The sequence below is a fragment of the Musca autumnalis genome, unplaced genomic scaffold (genome assembly GCF_047663935.1).
Source record: "Musca autumnalis isolate F117 unplaced genomic scaffold, ASM4766393v1 scaffold_2, whole genome shotgun sequence".
NCBI lineage: Eukaryota > Metazoa > Arthropoda > Insecta > Diptera > Muscidae > Musca > Musca autumnalis.
This window is the reverse complement of record NW_027411755.1, coordinates 127,456,663-127,481,422: the sequence shown is the minus strand read 5'-3', so window position 1 is coordinate 127,481,422 and position 24,760 is coordinate 127,456,663. Positions and strand designations below refer to the sequence as shown.

The 24,760-nt window shown below is 36.4% G+C and overlaps 1 protein-coding gene across 8 annotated transcripts in view; it reads left to right on the top strand.

Annotated features, from left to right (window-relative positions):
- LOC141394595 (uncharacterized) overlaps positions 1–17,906 on the top strand; it is a 102,175-nt gene extending 84,269 nt beyond the window's left edge. For 7 of the 8 annotated variants that reach the window (XR_012410458.1, XR_012410455.1, XR_012410454.1 and 4 more), the window contains 8 exons: positions 1,748–2,025; positions 2,105–2,230; positions 2,308–2,452; positions 2,555–2,695; positions 10,267–10,486; positions 10,667–11,245; positions 16,146–17,671; positions 17,803–17,906. Coding sequence is in view for 1 of the 8 variants with exons in the window: in XM_073969273.1 (XP_073825374.1) it covers positions 1,748–2,025; positions 2,105–2,230; positions 2,308–2,452; positions 2,555–2,695; positions 10,267–10,486; positions 10,667–11,245; positions 16,146–16,855 (2,199 nt within the window). In the remaining 7 variants the exon portion in view is untranslated. Of the gene's footprint in view, positions 1–1,747; positions 2,026–2,104; positions 2,231–2,307; positions 2,453–2,554; positions 2,696–10,266; positions 10,487–10,666; positions 11,246–16,145 lie in introns of all 8 variants that reach the window. The other variant, XM_073969273.1, reaches the window with a different exon arrangement.
- The last annotated feature ends 6,854 nt before the right edge of the window (positions 17,907–24,760 follow it).

The following is a 24,760-nucleotide window of genomic DNA, read 5'->3' as shown; positions in this document are numbered from 1 at the left end:
CCTCTAATCGTCGTTGGAGTGTCTTCGATCACCATGCCAAATTTCAATTTGCTCGGCCAGCGCTGGTGATTGCCTAGGACGGAATGCCAAAGCTCATGATGAGCATTGAAATTTCAATTTCAATTTTTTTTTTCAATTTATTTCCATTTTATAATGCCTTTCAATGGAAATTGAATAATGAACATTGAAACCAGACGGTATTGTCCTCCAAAAACGAACTAATGTCGGGGATGTAACGCAGGGTACAATTATTAATCTGAGATATGTACACGTTAAGCACCTCGACCTCGGCAGTCCCTCATTTAAGCCCAGCTGTAATGGACAGACTAGTGTATAAGGAAGCAAGTTCTCCTCCTGCGCTTCTTGTGCGATCCTTTCGCAAAACATTGCAAAACCATGGCAACGTTGCAAGCTACAGGATACGGTGAGCTTTGTTTCCTTGATCGCGGCGACCATGAGTCTACATACTCTACAATTTCGCTGACTTTGTTGCGGAGACCGTTGCAATTGAATTGTAGGAACGACACACTTTACATTTCGAAGTTTGAGGCACGCTGGGATATGCTCTAGCAAAGCAAGCAGCAACATATCTCCTATCGCAGTAATCCTGGAGGCGGCAAAGACCAGAGCAGCCTCGTAAGTGTATCCATTCCCTACATCCATTACATCTCACCGATGTTGACATGTAGTGGATGTGGATCTGGCAAACGGAACAGACATGAGGAGGATCATTCCTGCAAAACACCCATTTAGTTGGTCATAGTAGGATTTGTAGAGGTTTTGCGCCATCATGTCAGAAAGCATGGACTTGCTCAGGAAAAAATTATAGCGTTGTAATCGGAATAACAAAGCTTACCTACGATGAAAATGTTTAAAACAATCCTCAGAAAGCCCTTAAACTGCACTTAGACGAACATTATTAACTGTTGTGAGGGAGTTACCGGAAGGAGTTTTACGATATAGTTCTTCTTCGACCCAACTGACGAAGTATGGATTCGCTCCCAAAAAAAATTGTACTTTTGTATAATAGGGGTCACGAGAACAATCTGCTGCAAAAAAGTGAAAACGATCTGAGACATGCCCTTATGCTGCACTTTTACGAACAATTTTGTAATTTGTGTTGGAGGTACTCGAAGAAGTGGACCTATAGTCCATACCTGATCTATGGCTGTTAGAAATATTACCGATATGACCCATTAGATCTAAGTTTGAACTAAATTTTACGAGGTGCAAAGTATGAATCAAATCGATTGATCCGTTCAAGAGTTAGTACGGACAGAGCTAAATAGACTCGAAATTGTCTGAAACCAATTTCGTTGAAAGGAAAAACAGACTTGAAAAAGAGGACAAGGCTACGATGAAAATACCAAGTTCATCATTTTTTCTCAGAAGATGGTATCAAAAATTGTGGAGGTAATGTTGAATATCGACGAGTTTGAAAGTCTATTGATGGTAAGAAATTAAGATGCTATTTTCGAATCCCCATATTTTAGACCCTCTCGCAGTAGTTGTTGCTTTTGCTTTAGCCTCCTTAATGCTGTAACAAAAAAGTCTGAAACATTTTTAAATTACTTTCCCTAGAATTTAAAACCATTTGAGATGTTTTATTGCACTATAAATTCCCCTTACTATCTTCATTAAGATAAATTGTTGCAAAATTCAAAGACAGACTAACTAAGATATATTTTATTCCATTTTCCGCATCATTATAATGTATCATCATTATGACTATTATTTGTATTTCAAGGTTACGCCAACAAATAAAATTCTACGCTATCATGCTGATCCAGATAAACGGCCAATTATTATCAATCACAATGACAAAGAATTGGGCAAATTTGAATTTAACTCTTTGACGAATGAGGAGACAACATTAAATGTTAGTCTGCAACGTCAAGATGCCAAGGAACGTGTGGCACTAATTGAGAATGGTTCATTGCTAATAAGTAACATTACACGTCGTGATAGTGGCCTTTATACGTGTTATGCATACAATGTAATGGGTAATGCATCGGCTTATATAAGGTGAGTTGATGTTGGTGATGAATTGAATGAACAAAATCAAATTAATCAATTTGAATATTTATTTGAAACTTCCTTACAGATTACAAATAGATCCCATTATTTTCTATCGCGTTAAAATCGGAAGTTTACTTTCCGGTACAGCAGCAGCCACCGCCTTTTTACTGCTAACCCTTATTGTTCAAGGTTTTAGACAACTATTAAATAGGTGAGTAAAATCCAGGTATATTGATTGCGATAAAACCAATTTTTTATTGATTTCCTGTGATTTCCGCTTTTTTGTAGATTTGGTATTTTTGATAAATTCACTTGCTGTGCAAAACGTAACAAGAAATCTCCCAGAGCACGTCAAATATACGCCATGTTGGATAGCATAGAGCATTATAAGAGTCAACAATTGGAACGTTTAAGAGAAAATTATGCTCAGCAAGTAATACATTTTTTTGACCATTCATTGTTGCATTTTTCCACTTGGAAATATTCTATTAATAATTTTGATTATTATTGTGATATGTATTGCCCCCCTCCCCAGGTCCATCGTATACGTGAAAATTGCACCCAACAAGTTGAATGGATACAAAATAGTTACTCATCTCAGGCAAAACATTTGAAAGAATTTCGTGATATGGGCTCAAATCATTTGACAGCGCTTAAGGATCAATATTATGATCAGGTATATCGAATTTTGTTGTTGTTATCAAGATCAACAAGATATGATTATATGTGTGTAGCAGTGGTGGATCGTCCGAAAGTAATGTAATGACAAGACGAGAGAAAGTTATTTTGGTAAATTGTATGTATCATACCAATAATAAGGGATAATTGAATTGTATCTTACAATAACTATGATAAAAATATTATCTTTAGGCATTTACATCGTTTGGAAGATTCTCTACAAATTTATATACAAAAAAGTTTACAATTTCGATAATAGTCATAAATTGCATTAAGCTTTTTCGCATACTAGATAATGGCATGTGGAATTAAAATTTAGTAGTCAAATTTAAAGTATTAAAGATTTATTTCTTAAACTGTTCGCATAACATATGAACAATAGAAAAGCCAACTCCATCACTCCATTTTGAACCTATCCGTAGAACATATCGCTTATTTACTTAAAGAGTGTCGTAACTAAAAAATCGATTTAGCAGAAAACTCATTCTAGATTGTTTATTGAATTTTGACTTCCCAATTAAAAAATATTTCACTACAAGGACAACCACAGATGTTATGTAATGGGTTTTTAGGTCGTTAGTACTCAAGTAATCTAAATGAGTTGTTAGTACTGTCCCACGCTAGCTATGTATCGCTACCTACTAGTACTTCGTTACCTGTTTGTTTTCTTCTCCCCACCAGTCGCTGCAGTTCCGAAAGTGATATTAGGTATTTTTTGCAATTATTTATATGCTTAAAAAACAAGAAAATAAAAAGTATTGATTCGATATAAAAAAAACAGTTATGAACAAAATTAAAATACTGACACGCCTTTAAATTTAATGGTCGAAACATATGCAACTGCCATTTGGGCATGCAAAAAATATCATTTTTGCCGGGTCATAGGGGAGAAGCATGAACACGGGTGCAAGAGTCAGAAACTTCGGAAATAACATATGAGCGTAGTTATTGGACCCTTATCAGGGTGAGGAATACTAAACTATTGATGTTATAACGGGCGGTATCATTGGAAATTCGAGAGTCTGTAAACTTGAAAATATTTAGAAAGCTCATCAGAGGATAATTTACCACACACATGTATATAGACATTTCCGGGAAGAGAAGAGGCTTTCCAATAAAAGACAAAACTCTAATAATTGCAAAAAATACCTAATTTCACTCTCAAAAACACTTTCTAAAACGTGCAATTTTCTTGGCCACCACTGTATGTATATGCTGTCATTCCCCTGCCTCAGTAAAGTTGCGTCCGTATTTAGATTAAAAAAATATTTGGTAATTTGTATGGTTTAGTCGTCCAAAGACCTTTTTCTGAATAGTCAAAGTTTCCTGAATTAAGCCAATATGTATTTTACCTGTAGTAATTTGCTCCCTCAGTGCTATTGTTGTCGTCTGGCTTTGAGGGATGTTAATCTGGATGACCTCGATTATTGGTTCTCGGCTCCCTTTTCTTTGTTGCTTGCAGATATTAATTACCTCCTAGCTGTTTTTTGTTAGCTTGTTTGCCTCACCCATCCTAGCCTCTAACGCTTGTAGATGTAGAGTCGTGCCCCTAGTCTTTGTCAGACTGGCCGTGAAGTGATGGTCAATTCCGACCACGAGGAGAGTACCTTCCTCTTGCTCCTCCCAAGAACTTTCGGTGCACTTACATATGTCCAGAAAAATTATCTTTCCCCAAAAAAAAAATATACCGTTTGAATAAGACCATAAGGAGAAGTGGACTTTAACTGGATTTACACTCAAAAATTCTGAACTTCTGTTTGAGAGATATCCGATGGAGTGGAGAGGAGTGCACTACATGCGGTAGTCGTAGCATAAAATCGCCGAGCATATGTTTTCTAGTGAACAGTGCCAGTTCTGTATTCGTTGGATTAAATCCAAGGCCGTTTGCTTGAATCACTTCACCTCTTACTTAGAAATGTTAACACACTGGAACAAATTGGGTAAATAATAATTAGAGTTTATCCCCAGGGAGGGGTACCAACACCGTTCCTGTGACTGTTTGTGACCAACAATATACTGATGTTTGATATGGAACATCATAGACTTGAGATTCCTACAAAATTAAAAACGTAGATTCATTCGGTTCGGGATAAATAGGATAACATTAACAAAAAAACAAGTAAAAAAGTGTCAGTCGGCTTTGCCGACAGATAGATACCCTCAGCCAATGTGAAGCGAAACTTTCACCTCCGGACAGATCGAATGTATTTAAGGTCTCTTTAGAATTTTTGAACATTTGAACTTGCCGACAAAAATGTGGATTAGGAATTAACTGCACTAAGACAATTGTAGGGCAGGTACCCTTAGGGAGGACCGATATGGGCCATTTTAGAAGTTAAACTAAAATATTAGGAGATCCAAAGTTTGGACCAAATTGGTTGCCCCATTCAAGTGATATCGTCCTAGCATTGTAGTGAAATTTTTTAAATATTGGGGGGAAGTACCGAAAGTTGTGGACCGGTATTGCCCCATGAAACTAAGTTTGGATGAAATATGACGAAGATCAAATTTTGGACCAAATTGGTTGAACAGTTCGAGAGTTATCGTGCTCTCCGACCGCCACATATAGTGACATATGGGTTTTTTTACACCTTTCGGGCTGTTTTCCCAAAAAATATGGACTTGCCCCTGAAAAAACTTTTACCGTCGTAATGGAGGTAGCGAATGCAAATCGCTTCAACAAAAATCAAAATGATTCGAGAGCTGGTCTTAAAGTGAACTTATCCGAAATTTTGTGTGAGAGGCACCAGAAGGAGTAGACAAATATAGTCCATATTCGATTCTGATCTATATCTGGTAGATATATTAGGATGTGCAAAGTATGGATTTCATCGCTGACTCCCTTCAAGAGTTATCGTGCGCAAAATTTTTCCGAACATTTTTGAAGTTTTGTGGGGGAGGTACCTGAAGGAGTGGACCGATATAGCCCATCTTCGAATTTAAACTATGTTTTGATAAAATATTACAAAGACCAAATTTTGGACCGAATCGACAAATCCGTTGGAGGGTTATCTTGCGCTCCAACCACTACACAAGGTGTCATAGGGGCTTTTTGCACCTTTCCGGCCATTTTCTCAGGAAGTATGGACTTGCACCTGATGAAACTTGCACTCTCGTATGGGGGGTAGTGAATACAAGTTGTTGCAACAAAAATCAAATCGATTCGAGAGCAAGTCCTAAACTGAACTTATCCGAAATTTTGTGTGGGAGGTACACGAAGCTGTGGGCCGATTAAGTCCATATTGGAACCTCATCTAAGTCTGGTAGAAATTTCAAGATGTGCAAAGTATGGACCAAATCGGTTACTTCCTTCAAGAGTTATCGTGCCCACAAATTTTCCGAACATTTTGGAACTTTTGTGGGGGAGGTACGTGAAGGAGTGGACCTATATGGTCCATCTTCGAACTTAAATCAAATCTGGGCAAAATATTTAGATACCCAAAATTTGAACCGAATCGATTGATCCGTTCGAGAGTTATCGTGCGCACCAGCCAATCAGACAGACAGACGGACAGACAGACAGACGGACGGACATTGCTAGATCTACTCAAAATTGTCTGAAACGGATATCGTACAAACATACTTGGGGTCTAAAACCATTATTTCGATGAGGCACATTTTTGGTCGTATCAAAGTGTAAATACCCTCTTTAGCCTAAAGGCTGAGGGTATAATTAGGTGTTCTATTCTACTGACGTGGAGTGTACATCAGTATATTGTTGGTCACAAACAGTCACAGGAACGGTGTGAGTACCCCACCCTGAGAATAAACTCTAATTATTGTTTACCCAATTTGTTCCGGTGTATTAACATTTCTAAGTAAGAGGTGAAGTGATTCAAGTTTTACATTATTGTGAGCCTCCACTATGCAAAAAAAATAGTGAAGGTTTAGTTTGAATTCTCCATGTTCCTCTCAATATAGCCACCACCCCATGAAGAACCGTTTCTACAGATTACAGGCATGTTGCCAGTTGCTAAGAGAGGTGGTATCCACATGGCTCCTAATCTTCAAGTCGATCAGTCTTTCCAGTATCTTGAGGAGAAATAAGGATAAGCTAATAAGGTTTTCCTGCTTGATGTCAGAGCTTTTCACCTCTTGTCCCGGACGAAAAAACAGACAAGCCTGTTTTATATCTCTTCCAGGATCGGATATATTCACTCTAAGGCAAATTGGAGCATCGCCGGTATATTCCAAATCATCATCACATCCACAACAATCCACCTAAGTTGCGTTTTGTACATGTACATGACAAATCGGGAATACGATTCTCAGAAAAATGCCCGATGCCTTCATTTTCCCCCGATGGGAACTAAATGTTATTGCCGAGTCCGAGCGGCACTTGTGGAGAAGTTCTACATGGCTAAAATACTCAGGAAATGTCGCCTACATTACGCGAAGGGGTGATTCTGTCACCGCTGAAAATGTTATATAGTCTGGCCTTTGAATCAATCCTGGGCATTTAGTGTGCAAGGCGATTGTTCTATTGTGTATGTAGTATTTTGATAAGGAGTGCCTCGTTTTCTCTACCTTGGGAGTGTAGGCCAGAGTTAGTCCATGAATCGTCGATTCGCTAATGATCCCGAAAGTTTTGGGTTGTTTTTATACACTCCTCCATGCAATATAGGGTACATTAAGGTTGTCATTCCGTTCATTCATTCGTTTCCAATCCACATTCTAGTCATTGGTCTTTGTCCCAATATAATAAGCCCGACTGGCACTTAGGTTCATCCAGTCAGGATTTATCAAGAGAAGAACTTGCGAAGTAGTATGAAGTCTTGATAAGGTGTGACTTATTTTCTCTATGTTGGGAGTGTGGGTTAGCCATATGAGATTTTCCATGTCCGTCCGTTTGTGGAAATCACTTTAGCACCCAAACAAATTGAAGTAGGCGAATAAAATTATGTTGAAATGTATTTTAAGTCCTTAGAATTGTTGGTATTAAAATTGAGCCCTGTTTGTTTGTATAGCCCCATGTTTGTTTTGTATAGCCCCAATATAACGACATCTTCCGATTTAAGGTACTCTGAAGTTTTTCGCAATATTTTCGAAACGAATTGGTTGTAAGTTGGCATTTCGTTTTCTCCGATGGTAGCAAGCACTTTTATAAAAAGTATTCCATATAGGACCTCGTATTGTAATAAACCCCATATAACGGTGCCACCCCATTTAAGGTATTTTGAAGATATTAGCATTTGCATTTTTGGTTTTCCTATAGTGGACTTTTTTAACTCATATTTTGAGTTAGCTACAAAATCGGTAAATTTCTGAAATTATAAGCATTTAAATTTCAACGATTTTTGTTCCTAAATCCACTACAGAATTGGTATAGCCGTACCCCTAATTGCGTCATTCGGTTCCGCCCAATTTGTTGTAGGCTTGAGACAAATTATCACCCTAATTGACAGATGTAGAAATTAGCCTTGCAAAAAATTGATCCAAGCTTTGATTAAGCCTCCAATATAACGGCTCCCCATACTTTACCTACCACATACATGTACAGGTCAACGATTTGGTAGGGTTCGATTTAAGATATTTAGCTTCGTCTTATTGTGAAATCTCTCATTTACACAGCCCTTCAGGATGCACACATTTCCATATTTATTTATTTTTCTATGAACAAAAAATTATCGACAATTGTTTCTTCGATAAGGTTGTAAATAACACAAAACAAATACGCGAAGGATGACTTTGGAGAGAAAATAAGAAAACTTCTACGTAAATTACAAAACATCTACTGAGGGCAAATTTTTAAAAAAACAAGTATTCAATTTCATTGTTCGTAAACCAGTGAAGTTCCACAGCCTACACTTGACAAACATAATGAACAAATTAAACAACAAAAAAATAAGTTGTTGTGTTGTTGTTGATTACAAGCGTCGACGTAAAAATACGGATGATGGTTTAATCGCATGATTTGGTATATCCTACACTGAACTGCCCTCTCTTAAAAAAAAAGAATAACACTAGGGGGGTGCACGTGTGTTGAGCATATTTAAACGCAAATCTTAGCAGAATTAAAAAAACGTTGTTTGTTTGCGTATTAGTTATTTGCCCATAATTATTTTATAGCAAGACATGAAAAAAACTCACAGGCCTTTTAACAACCGCCAGCAATGAGCGAGCTCGCGGTTGATGAATGTTGCCTGCTGAATAATCATATTTGTCTCATTTCGTATAATTCTTCGTAAATAACGCATTGCCGTATCTTCTCGTGTGTCCCAATTTATTTGACAATTGGAACATTTTCTAACTGATTGTCGTCGTATTTCATAATATCTTATCAGTCAGTTTATTTTTTCTTCCATTTGGTTGGCCATTGGTCATCGAATATTGAAACCAAACGAAGAAAGAAAGAAAACTTGCAAATACAAGAACGAATAAAACAGCGAGAGGCAGTGTGCTAGAGCAAATAGTTATTTTACGTACAGTGTTTAAAAAGACAAGCCAAGGTCTCTAGGGTCTATAGAAAGAAGTTATATTAGCAGTATAAGAATATCTTTAGTATTTTATAGGGATACTAGAAATTTTTTAAAAAAGATCTATTAGTCGGCCTTTGAATAGACCCACTAGTCTTCTTTTAGAAGACAAATTCGTCGTCTATAATAAGACCTATAAATCTTCTATAAGAAGAAATTGTACAAGACTTATAGGTCTTCTTATAGAAGACTTATAGGTTTTTTTGTAGAAGGCTTATAGGTCTTCTTATAGAAGATTTTAGGTCTTCTTATAGAAGATTTTAGGTCTTCTTATAGAAAACTTATAGGTCTTATAGAAGTCTATGAGGTCTTATAGAAGACTTTAAGGTCTTATAGAAGACTTTAAGGTCTTCTTATAAATGACTTTTAGGTCTTTTTATAGAAGACTTTTAGGTCTTCTTATTCAAGACTTTTAGGTCTTTTTATAGAAGACTTTAAGGTCTTATTATAGAAAACTTTTAGGTCTTCTTACAGAAGTCTTTTAGGTCTTTTTATAGACGTATTTTTGTAGAAGACTTATAGGTCTTCTTATCGAAGACTTATGGGTCTTCCTAAAGAAGACTTATGGATCTTCCTATAGAATACTTATGGGTCTTCTTATAGAAGACTTATGGGTCTTCCAAAGAAGATTTAGAGGTCTTCTATAGAATACTTATAGTTCTTCTTTTAGGTCTTCTTACAGAAGCCTGGGTTTTCTTATAGAAGCCTTAAAGAAATCTTAAGTTTTCTGAAGGATAACAACCTATTAGTCTTCTCCAATATGAAAACATTTTGGTGCAAAAATTTGAACACTGTACATAAAATAAATGTATGCCACTGTGTTGGAAACCATAACGGAAAATGGACATGTCCACAAAATTTTTCAAATTACGAATACCACAAATTGATTTCAAATTAATACAAATTGGATTAAGGTATAAAAAATTAACCAACCGAACAACAATTTAACACCCAGCATAAGCGTCTCGCTCACCCGCCACTGTCATATGTATATCTATCTTTATTTGTTTATGTTGTATAATATTTTTAGATATATTTTTCAGTTATTTGTAAATTTTCAATATGTCTATGTATGTGTATATGTATGATTTAGGTGAAAAAGGTTCGTGAATATTCCACCGGTCAATTGAATTGGGTACGCGAAAATTATGTCTTCCAGCGCAATAAAATACGCAAATTCAGCGCTCATCAAGTATTGCGTCTACGCGAGGGTTACAAATATCAACAGCAGACATTGAATAAAGTTCTTGAGAATTTACCCAGTTTCTATTTTGAGAATTGTCGTGGTCGCGGCGAAGAAGACTATGCCGAAGGTAATGTGTGCGAATAAACAGCACGATATACATATTGTGTGTATATAAGTGCAGTGCAGCGCAATATGCGGCGCACTTCAAAAACCAACCTATTCATCTATTCCCCAATTACCGCCAATTTCATATGTTTCCCATTGTGTTTTTGTTCTTTCTCTTCTCTTCTCCGGCATTTTCTTACAGATATTGATATGTATTTAAAAACAAAAATGGCATCCACAAATGATCCTCTACAAACAGCTTCATTATTTCCTTCATCGACATACAATTCCAAAGATGTCAAAGATTTACAAATACTCAAATCAAAATTATTGGCCAATAGTCAGGCAAATAAAGCTTCCATTTGTTATACAACGGCAGCCGGCGGCGGACCATCGCTACAGGAACAGGAACAAAACCGTCGTTCACAGCTGAATTTACAAACATCTCCCATTCACATAAATTACATTAATGAGAATCTCGATCATCGCAAACACGAATTGGAATCGTTCAATTTGACACAGCAGCAACCATTTTTGATAAATACCCCCACACAAAACATGTCCCGCGAAGATGATAGTCCTACAACATTTAATAATTTAGCCAATAATTTAAATGTTGGCATGACAGATGATACTGCTTTGACATTGTGTCACCTGCAAATAACCACAGATCACCCGAAGGGTGCTGGCAGCATTGAAGATAATCATTATGCAGCAACGATGGCGGATAAATTTCATGTGGAGGGTGGTAAAGCCCAAAGACATTCGGCTTTTTATGAAGGTAAGTTAAAGTTAGTTTTAAGGAAACCCAGAAATTAAAAGTAACAGATTGAGAGAAACAGAAGTGGTGTCATCGTGTGGTGGTGACAAGTAGAGTTGTGCCAAAGGAACTATATGGAACTATCTAGTTCACTTCGCAGTTCCAATGGCCCACATTTTTTCTTTGAACAAACTGCGTGTACTTAATATCACACGTTATATTTCATGATGTTACTCATACGTTTTGGAACTAGTACAAGGAACTAGGAACTAGATTACCCAACTCTAGTGACAAGATAACTGTCACTGTTTAATGTCTTTTTTTGCCGAAATTCGTAAACATTTCGAAGAAGCTGTCTTAAACTACAATATTTTCACATGTAATTCGAAGAATTTCAGTTGTAATTTGATTATTTCATTTGAAATTCGAAACTTTTCACTTGTAATTTGAGAATTCCAATTTAATTTCGAATTATTTTATTTGTTATTTGAGAATTCCATTTTAAATTCGAATTATTTCATTTGTAATTTGAATCTTTTCATTTGTAATTCGAATTATTAATTGCAAAATTTTGAATTTTTGTGATAAGATATTAGCGGAAATAGATCTAAATATTTCAATGCAAGAGTCCGAACGACGTGTCTAGCATCATCAACCTAAGTTTTTTTTTTTTTGATAAAGAAGACCTTCTTCCCAGGGTGTATATTCGGATCTCATCTCACGAATTTGCGAAGATACAGCACAACACTTTTATAGTCTTGGTATATCCAAATTCGTTGGCTTTTCTGTCTGTAGATACATTGACTGTTGTTGGCATCCTGCCGATATGTGCTTATATGTATTATAGGACTACAAGTTGTGCATTTGAGTCCATAACCCCGTCTGCCACATTACCTTTTCATTCCTTGTTTCTCTAAACTATCCTCAATAGTCATGTGAGTCTTATCTGGATCGTCACCGCCCATAGTATCAACACTGTCAGCGAAGACTGATCAGCATCATTCTTGACTTTAGCATTGCCCAAAGAGATTTCCGGGCCGTCAACTATTCTATCACTATTTTGCATACACAGGATGGCCAAAAAAAACGAAAAAAAAATTAAAGACGGATTCTACATTATTTATAAGGCCGGGTCTCAGCAGAGCACCTGTCCACTAGATCGTGCCGGGTTGCTCACGGCGCACAATGTCGCGAGTTCATATTAACTATGGCCAAAAATAGAAGGAGTTGTCGTAGGTGCATCAATTTTGGTACACGTACCTATTATTGACTTACAATCTTCAGGACAAAATATTGGGTTGGTCGGTCCACGTTTTGATATAGCCCCCATAGAACCGTACCTCCCGATTTTCGGTATTTTGAATGTTTTAGACACAATGACCAACCGAAAGTATTCAAATTTTGTGGTTAGTCTTCGTCAGAGGTATCAAACATTCCAACAGAGAATTGTGGGCTTAGGTCCACGTTTTGATATAGCCCCCATACAACGGTACCTCCCGATTATCAGTATTTTGAAGGTTTTAGCCTCATTATTACACCGAAATTGCTGAAATTTGGTATTAAGTCTTCGTAGGGGACATTATACCTTCACCTTGAAATTTGTTTGCATAGGTCCACGCCTTCATATAGCCCCCATAGGACGGTACCTCCCGATTTTCGGTATTTTAGAGGTTTCTTCCTGATTATCACACCGAAATGGCTGAAAATTGGTATTAAGTCTCCTTTGGGGGACTTATAACCTTCCACCAGAAATATGTCGGTATAGGTCCTCGTCTTCCTATAGCCCCCATAGAACCGTGCCTTCTCATTTTTGGTATTTTGAGTGTTGTGGCCTCAATATCTACCCGATATGACTGAAATTTGGTGTTTAGTCTTCATATTGTTTGTGAGCATATTGAATATATCAACTCTTGTCTTTATATATGAGAAATTTCCTTTAAAAATATTTTTTGACCGATTAGTGGTCAAAAAACGGTCAATTTTTTGTAAAAAATCCAATTTTGATTTTCGCTGTTCACAATTTTTTTAAAAATTGATATTTTTAAAATTCGCTCGTTTTAAAGCAAGATTATTAGGTACTTAATAAGCCCACAAAAATATATGATGATCGGTTCATTAGTTTTCGCGCTATGGCCAACACCACAAAACTATTTGTTAAAAAGTGGGTAATCCTCTCAGTGAGGTGGTTGCTGAAAAAGAGAAATGACACATTCGTCTGCAAACCTCTGCAGCTGGGACCTTTAGATATTTGAAGTACTCACTTTTTACTACTCATGCAGCAAAAAATATCGATATACACTTTTATACAATATTTTTCCCAGTCCACTCAATTTAAAATTTGCTTCAGAAAATTAATAAACTTAGTAATACATGTTTGGGTAAATGTAAACACCATATGATTAATATTTACATGCAAACAAAAGTGTAGCCAAGTTTATTACATCCCAAGAGAACTTAGGAACCATCTTTGCAGCGACCGTTACTTTTAAATTTTAAGTATTAACGCATAATATAATTTATTAATTTTAGAAAAAAAAAAAACACAAAAATAAGTATTAACTAAAATTGTCGGATTTAAATCCTCATATTGCAAAAACTACTTCACGTATCAGTACCAAACTTCAGATTCTTCTTAATTAATATGTTTTCTATCACTCCCCATCAACAAATTTGTTCAACGAAGTATTTAGTTTTTACCATTTTTGGCCACGGTCGTGACACTGTCCGGCGTTAACACCCAAATAGTTAATGCATCGACAACATCATGTGCTCGTGAACCTCCTCATGAAGATGATCAACTGGTGTCATGAGGTGGCACCCTGCTGCAGTGCTCAAGACGGCATTCTGTCAGGTTTGAATATTATTGCACTGCGCAACGTTAGCATTTGTATACCACACTAGCACCGCATAGCTTACCACAGACCGGCCTATTGCTTTTCAAGAGGTGAACAAAGCCAGCGACTTTAAAACCCTGTTCCTACTTCTGATCTTATCGCAAATAGCTGAGGCTCATGCGGACGACGTAAACATGCTACCCTGTATTTTGGTTTGTGGTCGAAATCAAGACACCATCAACTAATATGTTCAGGGGAGCATTATTTCAGCCGTCCAGGTGGTGAACAGTGTGGCAGTGGATTTAGTGGCGGATAATTTCATATTTTTCAGATGAAAGAACTGCACTAATTCAGCTATGTAGACATTTAACGTCATCGACGATAAGACCTGACACTAAGATCGTACAGTCATCCGCATACATTACGATCTCTATGCCGTCTGGAGGGTGAGGAACTTTAAAATGGTAGAGGATAAGCAGTTCCGGAGATATCGTCCCGCCCTGGGGAAATCGCTGTTTCACACTGCGGGTCTTAGGTGAATTTATGTTGAAAAGAGTGGCGAGGAATCGGCATATGTCCTTGTAGACATACACTTAAGCCATAGTAGGCCTGTTGTGTACTCCAGACTAGATTTTTTGAAGAAAGGGACGCTGTATATTTTTACTCTAGGAATTCTGTGCTCTTAACAAAATCCCTTAATTGTTTTAGATCATTTACCATTACTTGATTAAGACCTGGTAGTGGGATCTGGTACGGGCCTTAGACTTCTTATTTCTCAATTTCACAAGCGACAGGTGCCCACACACATATAGTTGATTATCTAACGTTGCAAACACGGCTGGAGGGAAGTCTACTCTTTGTCCTCGAACACATTTCGCATGGTTGATGGTCTCGAAGGCTTTCGATAGGTCATACCATAACACCATAACTGTTCGGTTGCAGGGCCTGCTCTGGTTCAGCCCTCGACCGATTATGAGGATATGTTGTGTAATGCTGTTGTAGTGCGGTTTATTTTCCGGAATCCTTGCTGATGTTAAACAACAACATCGCGTGCCTTCTTTCGATTGAGGCACAATGTTTAGCCTTTAATTGTGATGATGCCCGATGCTGCTCTAGAATCTATCGGCCTGTATTCGCCTCTGCTGGCATCCTTGAGTGGACAACTTTCCAGACTTCTGGTACAATGTGGGTGGGTAACGATAGGTAGAGGACACATGGTAAATACTCAACACAGGGTTCATCCACCAGTTGATTTAGCATTACTATTGAGATTCCGTGTGGCCACAAGACTTTAGACGATTTTGCGTTTCGGATGTCGTCGGCAACTTCGCTCATCGTAAATTGTGATGGTACCTTCTCGTCTGAGTCAACTCTTATAGGGTGTAGCACACTCCACTTCGCTCTATAACTCTCGGGGTGCTCTATAAATTTTCGTTTAAAATAACACTGGACCTATTCGGATTTGTCACTGTCACGTCTTTTGTTGTATACTTCTTCTGACCTCTCGGTCCTGAGTACTCATAGTTATCCGCCTACGAGTCTCTGATTCTTAATCCGTAGTTTGAACTATGTTTCTGAAGGAAGCGAGATTGTAAGATGTCCTATACGAGTATCAGAACTAATGTCCTGTGCAGAGAAGGACCAGCAGATGCCTGTTTTGCTCTGTCATGACAACAATAAATGCCCTTAGAGTACTTGTCTCCGAAAAAAAATGATTTGCCCCAGTCTGTGGTACTATCTATGCCAATTGGGATTGTGTGCCGTCATCGATTATTGTTATATATGGGCTATGTGTCATTCCTCTGTTCTACCATAGTTCGGCATATGACAAATGCTCTATTGTTTGTAATAATAGTCTTTTAACATGAGTATCTCCACACTTGGCTATGCAATGATCACATAGACTATATTTACTTGAGTCTAGCTCAGTGCAGATAAATCTGTAGTGTAAAGCCTGAATGTTAATCCCCATTTGCTTGGGGAGAACCTAACCTTTAAATCAAATTAATTGAACAGATGAATATTTCAACTGCAAACTCTAGTTATACATATTCTCTCCTCTCTATCTCTCTTCTCGCCACATTTAGATAACATGCCTGCCGATAGTAATATGGAACTAAATGAAATGCACGACATCAAGGATACCAATGATGTCAAATCTTCAAAATCATGTCCGGCTATATATAAAATTTCCAAACAACGTGATGGAACAACATTGCATGAGCTGTTAACCGAAGATCTAAAGAAGGGATTGCGTTTAAATGTTCCCACCAATGTAGAGGAAACCGAAAGTGAAACACCGCTACATCACAAGCCAATTATCGAAGATAAACTTAATATAATTTTAGATGAAAATGGTAAATCCATACTTGTTAATGCTATACCTGCAACAACTGCAGGTGCTGCTTCTTCACCACCACCAACAACAAAAGACACTTGTAGAACAGCGGAGAAACATGAAACACCATTAGCAGCAGCGACAGCAGTCACCACTAGATTTATGCATAATAATTTAGAAACAACACAGCAAAAACAACATCAACAACTGGGTGGTACAACAACAAATATACCTTACGATTCACTCAGTTCAGGCTTTGGTAGTTCAAATAATGCAGATGATAATAGTGATAATCGCACCAATTCCTCTACTGCTTCACCATCGGCATCATCATCTTCTCTTATGCCATCGTCATCATCTACTACCTCTTCTTCTTCATCAGCATCATCCCCCCACTCCGCTGCCTCTTCATCGGGCAACTCGTCATATCCTAATAATTCTCCTTCTTCACCATGTTAAAATTAATTATTATTATTTTTAATTATTTCTTTTCGCTCTTTTCTACTTTAGAATAATTTATACTAATTTTCCCTATCCCTAATTGAATTTTTATCTCAGTTCTTTTATCATTCAGAAGCATCGATTTTTCGTTCTTTGAAAAAGTTAATGAACAAAAAACAGACAATTTTCTTATTTAGAAATGTGAAAGTTTAGATTTCCATTAGGCAAATTTTTCTCTGCCACAATTGTTAGTTTGACGTGGAGAGAGAAGTGGTGCGGCAATGGGAACTTTTGCGGCAAGGTAAATTGCCTTATGTAAATTTGATCTATTTTAAAGAATATCATCAAAATTTTTATTTAATATAAAATTAGGATTTAAATAGTTGTGGAATAGACTTAAGTGGTGTTTAACATCAATTCGATGTCTATTCTTGACGTGAAACATGGGTGTTTAAAAATGTTTTGATCGTATGTTTTATAACTACTTTGGAGAACTTAGTACACATTGCATTTAGAGCAGCTAATGATTCTTTCTACTCTACTTTGTCCAAAAGGACCTGCTGTAATTCTCTTTCCTTTTCACAGAACGTAAATTGAGGCCAACTCTGAATAAAACCTAACCTCCTTTTTTCCTATTTTACTTTAATTTTCCATCCTCCTTCCATCCCTCATTTCTTTTGATGTTATTAATAATCACTTGAGATATATAGAAAAAAAAAAAAAACAATGAAATTGGTTTCTGTTTTTCAAAAAAAAATATTATTGGATTTCAATGTAATTTATAAGTGTAAAACTTATGTAAACCTTTAAACAGAATATGCCAGAAAATAATAGGCCGTTTATATATAACAAGGTTAACCCAGTGGGTCTGGGTTTCAAATGTCATTTCCATTGTATATACTTCAAACAAATCCTCATAAAGAAGGTTAACCCTGCAAAAAACTATAATATAAACAGCATATAAGAAACATAACAACCCGTAGAATTGTTTTCATTAAAAAAGCAAACTATTATTGAAAATGTTTATGAATAAAAATCGTACATAACTATAACGAAAATAATACAAAAAGAATGAAATATTATTTATTGAAAATGTTGCGCTGTAATTTGAACAAGAACAAAATATTGAAAAGCAAGGTTATGACAAAAAAATCCCCTTTTTAATGTGGGTTAGCAAATCCTCAACATAGTTGAGTGTTGTAAATTGCTTTATTAATTTTCCCTTGGGGTCTCTTTCACCATTTCGAAAATGTAAAACGAAGGAAATTCTATCGAAACCTGTTGTTGCTTTAAATTGATTACTTAGTTGGAATCAAAAGGAAAAAAGTGATAATATGACGAAATCAAATCTATTGGAATTTCACATAAAATATCTTTTCTAATGTCGATGTTTGATAATTTCATAGAGTGTATTAAAGTAAACTGTAACAAAGTTATTTACTTTTGGGTAATTTTCCATAAAAAAAAAAAAACAAAATTGATATACAGTCGAAATCGCTTATAACGTCGTGGTTTATAACGTCATATCGCCTATAACGACGAAATACGAAAGTCCCGAATTTTTGCCCTTTATAGCCCACACAAATAAATAACGACATATCGGTTGTAACGTCGCCATTGTGGCAAGTATTTGGATTTTGCTATCGGCTTTAACGAGGTAACATATGAAGAAAAAACATTGTGGCTGATTTCCGAATCGTCAATTGCTTTATTGTCATAAAACAAGTCTCATGAAATTAGGCGTTCTTTGATCGAGTTCCCAACTACTGCAATTTCATAAAATTACTCTAATATGGAACTAGATTTCAGAACGCCTAATTTCATGAGATTTCTTTCATGACAACAAAGCAACTGACGATTCGAAAAAACAGGGTTCTAAATTAAATTTAAAACTTATGAATGCCTTTATGTTCTTAATACGAAAAAGTAGGAAAATTGCATTTACATATTAAAAAAAAAAACAACTTATTTATACCCAGAAATTTCTATATAGTACAAAGTCACCTCATTTTGCCAATATAGTTTATAACCACTATCGCCTATAGCTTCCGAATTTCGTCGGCCTCTTGAGCGACGCTATGAGCGATTTCGACTGTATTCTGCTACGCAAAAAATGATACGAAAAAATCAAAACATACTTACTATAAATTGCTCTGTTACAGAACCTGCATGGACAGGACTAAATGGATTGTTTCAAACGAAATTGTCGGCCAAACATAATAAATTATTCCGATGAGGCACAATTTTGGTTGTATCAAAGGCTGAATGTATAATTACTGCTGGGTCCCTGTTTTGAAAGGTATGGAGACAGACGAGAACTCATTGTCACCGAAGAGTCTGCGTCTAGAGTTAACATTGCACACAGCCATAGTATGTCCCCGATAGTCTCTTTTACCACCACACCCTCCAACCTAAATCGTCGCATAGACTGCAGTAATTGACATTGTTTTCATCTCACCAATAATTTGTGGATCTTACATAACAGTGTCCTGTAATGACCCCTTCAACAATTTTGATCTCGGCTTTGTTAAATAGAAGTTAGGAAGAAGTTAACCTAACCTAGGAAGAAGTTCAACGATTCGATATAACAGGCCATGGGGAATCAAGATTTTAGCAGCTCAGAAGTTGAGTATTGGTGAGAGGTAATTAGTGATCTCCATAGTTGCCAAACATTTGTTGTTGTAACAGTATATATAAGCAGGAAAACGAACATCAAATCATATCATTTTTCTACTCAATCTGTCTCTGACTCTAACTCCAGGTCTAGGAATGTAGTTGCTTCGAAAGGTTGTAACCACAAAGCTTACAGAGTTAGTTGAATAGGTTTGACAGGGTAGTTGAAAAGGAGAAGTGTATTATACAAACCTGTATCGCATGCTGGGCATATGTTTTCCACGGTGTAATCAATTCTTGCGTTACAGGAATTTATGCCAATCGTAATTGTGCCAAAACTACTCTCGTTTGTCATGGCATCTAATGTTCTTCAGCGGCGATAAATGGGGGATGTACTTCGAAGACCACATTTACACACACAGTAGTTGTTTATGGCATCAACTACGACTGAGGACATCAAGCAGACTATCTTCCTACCAAATTTGAAATATTGGATAATCAATTTTATGTGTTGACGCAAGTCGTTCGTGTTCGGAATTTAGGAACAAAAAGTCCAAGCCCAATAGAATTAAACAGGGTGGTTCCCAGACGGTATTCAGATCGTAATATATGCGGATGATTGTACGGTCTTGGCGTCAGGTACCTTGCCTTATGTCAAGCAAATATCCGCCACTAAATCACTCTGTTCACCACATGAACGGCAGAGGTGAGAACAGAGTTGAATGTCCTGGACGATGGTAGCAGAATTTCGACCACAAGCTACCCCAAAATTCTAGAGGTCACATTCGACAACATGTTCACGACGTCCGCGCAGGCCAAGCTATATGCGACAAGTTGAGATGTAGGAACAAGGTCCTCATGTCACTAGCCGGCAGCACATGGGATACAGATAAATAAACCTTGTTGATCGATAGGTCGGTCTGTGTCGGTCTGTGGTGCGGAGGAGTCTATTCCATTCAGAGCTCCGATTTAATCGCAAGTGAAAATTTGGGGGAGGTGTTAATTTTTTTTTTTTTTGCAATTTTTTTGGTCGGTTTGGGGCAAGTCTATTTGGGGGTGGGGTATGTTTTTGTTTGGTGGTGTGGAGGGAGCAATTTGCCCCCGCAACTTGCTCGAATTCATGAAATGTTTCACTCGCCAGTGGAATACGAGCGAGTATTCGGAGCTCTGATTCTATCTCACCGAAGTTTGAGTGTGGTAGAGGCGTTTGTGACAACCGAGCACTTCCCGACATGGACCTAAACAAAAACAATCCGGGCAGGCATTGCGGGATATGCTGTTCCTATCACAGAAAAACTATACAAATACAGAGATAAAGAAATATGTGGCAGACACTGGCCGGAACTCATATGTAGTGTGGTTCAGGGTCAATCCGAGGCCGAAGATCCCGCCGACGTGGGGTTGAAATTGTCGCCGGCAACGTTTGGAACAGAAGTGATATGAAGTTAAAGCGCTAGCATGCAGTACTGGACCAAAGATGAGGAGACTATCTTCGCAGCTGCAAAATCCATTGAAGCGGCTATTGTGAGTAAATTGTAGGAAGATCGTGTCCGAAAAATAACGTTAAAGATGGCAAATTTGCACAGGAGCTGATTCGTAGGAATAGTGTATATCGCACTCAATCAGTATTGTATTTGTTGGAAGGGCCAACCCCTATAAGCAACGATGAGAAGGGCTACCACATCGGCCCAATAGTATCCATCATGGATGGGCCATGCATGAGTGTTGTAGAATTTAGTCCGTATCGATTGATTTTTAAACTGATTTTCCCTACAATTGTATATTCATGAAACTGCGACACCATCAATCCTTCACAAAATAATGCTAACATCCTCGAACTTTTTACATTGGAATGAATTCTCAGTAATAATACAAATGTAAATATTTATGCCGCCATTGAATTCGTATAGATTTGTCAAGAAACGAAGGCCTTTTGTGTGAACAAAAATATAATTCTCGAAATGTTCAGAGGCTATATTGAAGGGTATAAGTCAATGGAACCGTCCCTTTTATTGACAACCAATCTATTTAAAAAAGCTAAAATTTTAGATTTGTTTTCGATAATAGAAAAACAATCGCATATACATATATTATTTGATATAATAATGTAGGGGTTTAAATTACACATTTACTTTCACAAAATTTGCAAGCTTGGGTAAAATAACTGATGGTTGGAATAATACAAATATAACTAACAAAAACACATCAACAAAAAATAAATAATTTTAATGGAGAGCAAAAAAATTAAAAAAATACGATCGATCCTCTTTCTCCAAAAATTGCTAACATAACCTAAAAAATCCAAAAACAAATACATACAACCATTATAACCATTATATAAACATGTATGATGTACTATATCATTTTGATTAATTTATGTAGATGAAACAAACTAAAATAAAAAAGCGAAACGTTTTTAACAAAAAAAAAAAAAGAAAGAAATGATACATACATACATATATAAATAAACACACATTTAAATGAAGAAACAAAAGAAATACAAAAAACGCAATTCCCCATAACCTACCTGTTTCCCTTTCCCTTCCTTCACCCTTCTCCCATGGGAAATTGCTGTAAACCTCTCTCTTTCAAAATTATGCAAGTTAAAGTTTTACAAAAAATAAAAAAAAAACAAACAAAAAATCTATCAAATTGAAAACTAAACAAATCATAAAATATATTAAATTACATACAAATACAAACATCATGTGTCTGATAAATAAAATTTAAAAAACAATAAATAAATTATTACCACACACATACCACATATTTATTAGTTCTGTGTTTTATTTTATTATTCTAAGAAGCCCAAAGGGGTTTTTGGTAGGTTTGATCGCAACACCAAAGAATATAAGGGGTCGATTTTACATTGCCACCAAACTTGAAAACTTGAGTTGCGTTGTCAATTGTCAGCACAACTGAGATAAATGGGTCGATTCCGTATTGCGAGGCGAGTCATGTCGCGTCGTCTATCGTCTCTGTGACAAAATTTAAAAAATGCACTACGTAAAGCGATGGAAAATAATCGTCGATAACAAGTTATCGGTGATGTAGCGGAGCGTTTTTTGTTTTGATTTCAATAAATTAGAAAAAATCAGCCCAATCATGAACATCATCTCACCGTGAGTTTTCTCACTCTCGCCTCCTCCCTTATTATAAACAGCATAAGGGAGAACAAAACTCACGTTCGTGAGAAAAGTAGCTATCATAAATGTCAAAAAAGTGAGAATGTGAGGCAATTTTCTCTCACCACAGAAATCAAGGTGAGTTGAACAAAAAAATGTAACTATGGACATTTTTTATAGAAAAAATCGACAAGAAACGAATATTTTGCAATGATTATCAATTGTATTTATTTGTGTTTTACGTTAAAGGTAACAAATAAAAAACAATTAGAAATTCTTTTGGCAACTATACATGTTTATCCGTGTATCAATCAAGCAAGGAAGACCTCAATCGAGTTTGGCGCAATTTGGAGGTGGAGTTGAAGTTGGCCAAAATTTTTCAGATATGGGAAGCGGTTCAGAATCATATGATGAAAACAGGAATGGAAGAGGATCCTATTTTTAGAAAGGTGTTGATCCTATCAGGAGCAACACCTTTCTAAAAATTTTTTGTAGGTACTTCGCTAAGGTTCCCAGCAAAATATTCGATGCCAAAGATTCTATTCAAGCATGAGTGCAAGTTATATGTCACCTTTTTACCACCTTCGCCCATTCTTTTTACAAGACTGTGACCCCTAAAAGATCCAAATCATTTTGGATGGCATCTTCAATAACCCAGTGGAATGGTATCTTAACAACCACCTTGGCATGGCATATTCCACGAACAAGCCACAATAGGAAGGATTAAATTAATAAAAAAGAGCATGTTTATATTATATAGCCTTTTGCAGGGTTAACCTTCTTGAAAATTGAGAAATTGTATTTAAAATCCATGAAATTGGTTCAAATGTTGAATAGGATCCGAATTTCACGAATTGTACTTAGCATTCATATGATTGGTCCTATTGCTGGAGAAGAGATCGGATGTTTCACGTATTGTATTTATTTACAATTCTTGAAATTCCTTCCAAATGCTGAAAATGGGATCTTTCACAACTTAATTTGAACTAATACAAAAGATCCAGTGAGATATTGGCATCGCATGGAACGACTTCCACAAAATTTTGCTTGGTTTTCTTTGTATTCCTCAGCGTTTGTCGTTTCGCACATCATTCAAAATGCAATATTAAACATTTTCATTTCTTTTTGCCATTTAATGACCTTTAAACGGTTTTTGTTCACTTTTTTGCAAATTGCGGAAATTCTTCGGGCGTAAATAAACAATTTTTACATATGTATGTATGTATCTGTCAAAACAAAACAAAAACAGCTGTTACAGATGTTGCCACATATCAAACATTTAATATTTTTATCAATTACCAAGTATTTTTAAAGTGGATTGTTGATAAAAATTATTTTTCGTTTTAGAAATATTAATTTAATTTAAAATAAATTAATGTTTTATAAAAAAAATTACGAATTTAGTTATTGCAAAATTATTTGTAAATAAAATAACGATATGGCAACGCAAATTATATTTTCAAGGGTTCACAAAATGCGCCACTATTTTCAATTTTCAAACTTGTGAAACCCTCTTCACTTTTTTCGCTCCTCCCTTGTCATTTGTGATAGGTCGAGACGTGAGAAGTGAGCTGCAACTCACTCGTGAGAAGCTCCCTACGTGAGTATTCATGATCGCTATGAATATCAGAACAAGTTGTACATAAAAGTTATAGTTTTCTAAAATGATAAGCTCAGTGGAACTATTTTTTGAAGATAGTGAAGGAAATTTAGTTAACGTCTATCAGACGACACCTAAGAGATAAATCTAATCCTTTAGAATTGCCATCAGTATTGTGAGTTTGTTTGGTTTCCAACATTCATCAAAATAATTGTTAATTTTTTAGGTTTAAAGCCTATTTTCGGCTTCCAAAAGACGCTGTTATTTATATTGTAGAAGCATTAAAAATGACTTTAAAAAACCTACAGATCAACAGCAATACAGCCACTCCTTAAAGTGTGTGCTGCTTTAAGATTTTTGCAGAAGGAGGCTTTCAAAAATTCAATGGCAATGACTTTAACCTCGGGATGGCTCAACCCACATTGTCAAAGGTATTAAGTGAAGTTCTGGAGTTAATAGAGGAAAAACTGTGTAAAATATGAATTGTTTCCAAATTAACAGAAGAGGAAAAGCGTCGAAATAACAAATATTTTTATTCAAAAGCAAATTTCCCGGGCGTTGTCGGATGCATTGACGGAACACACG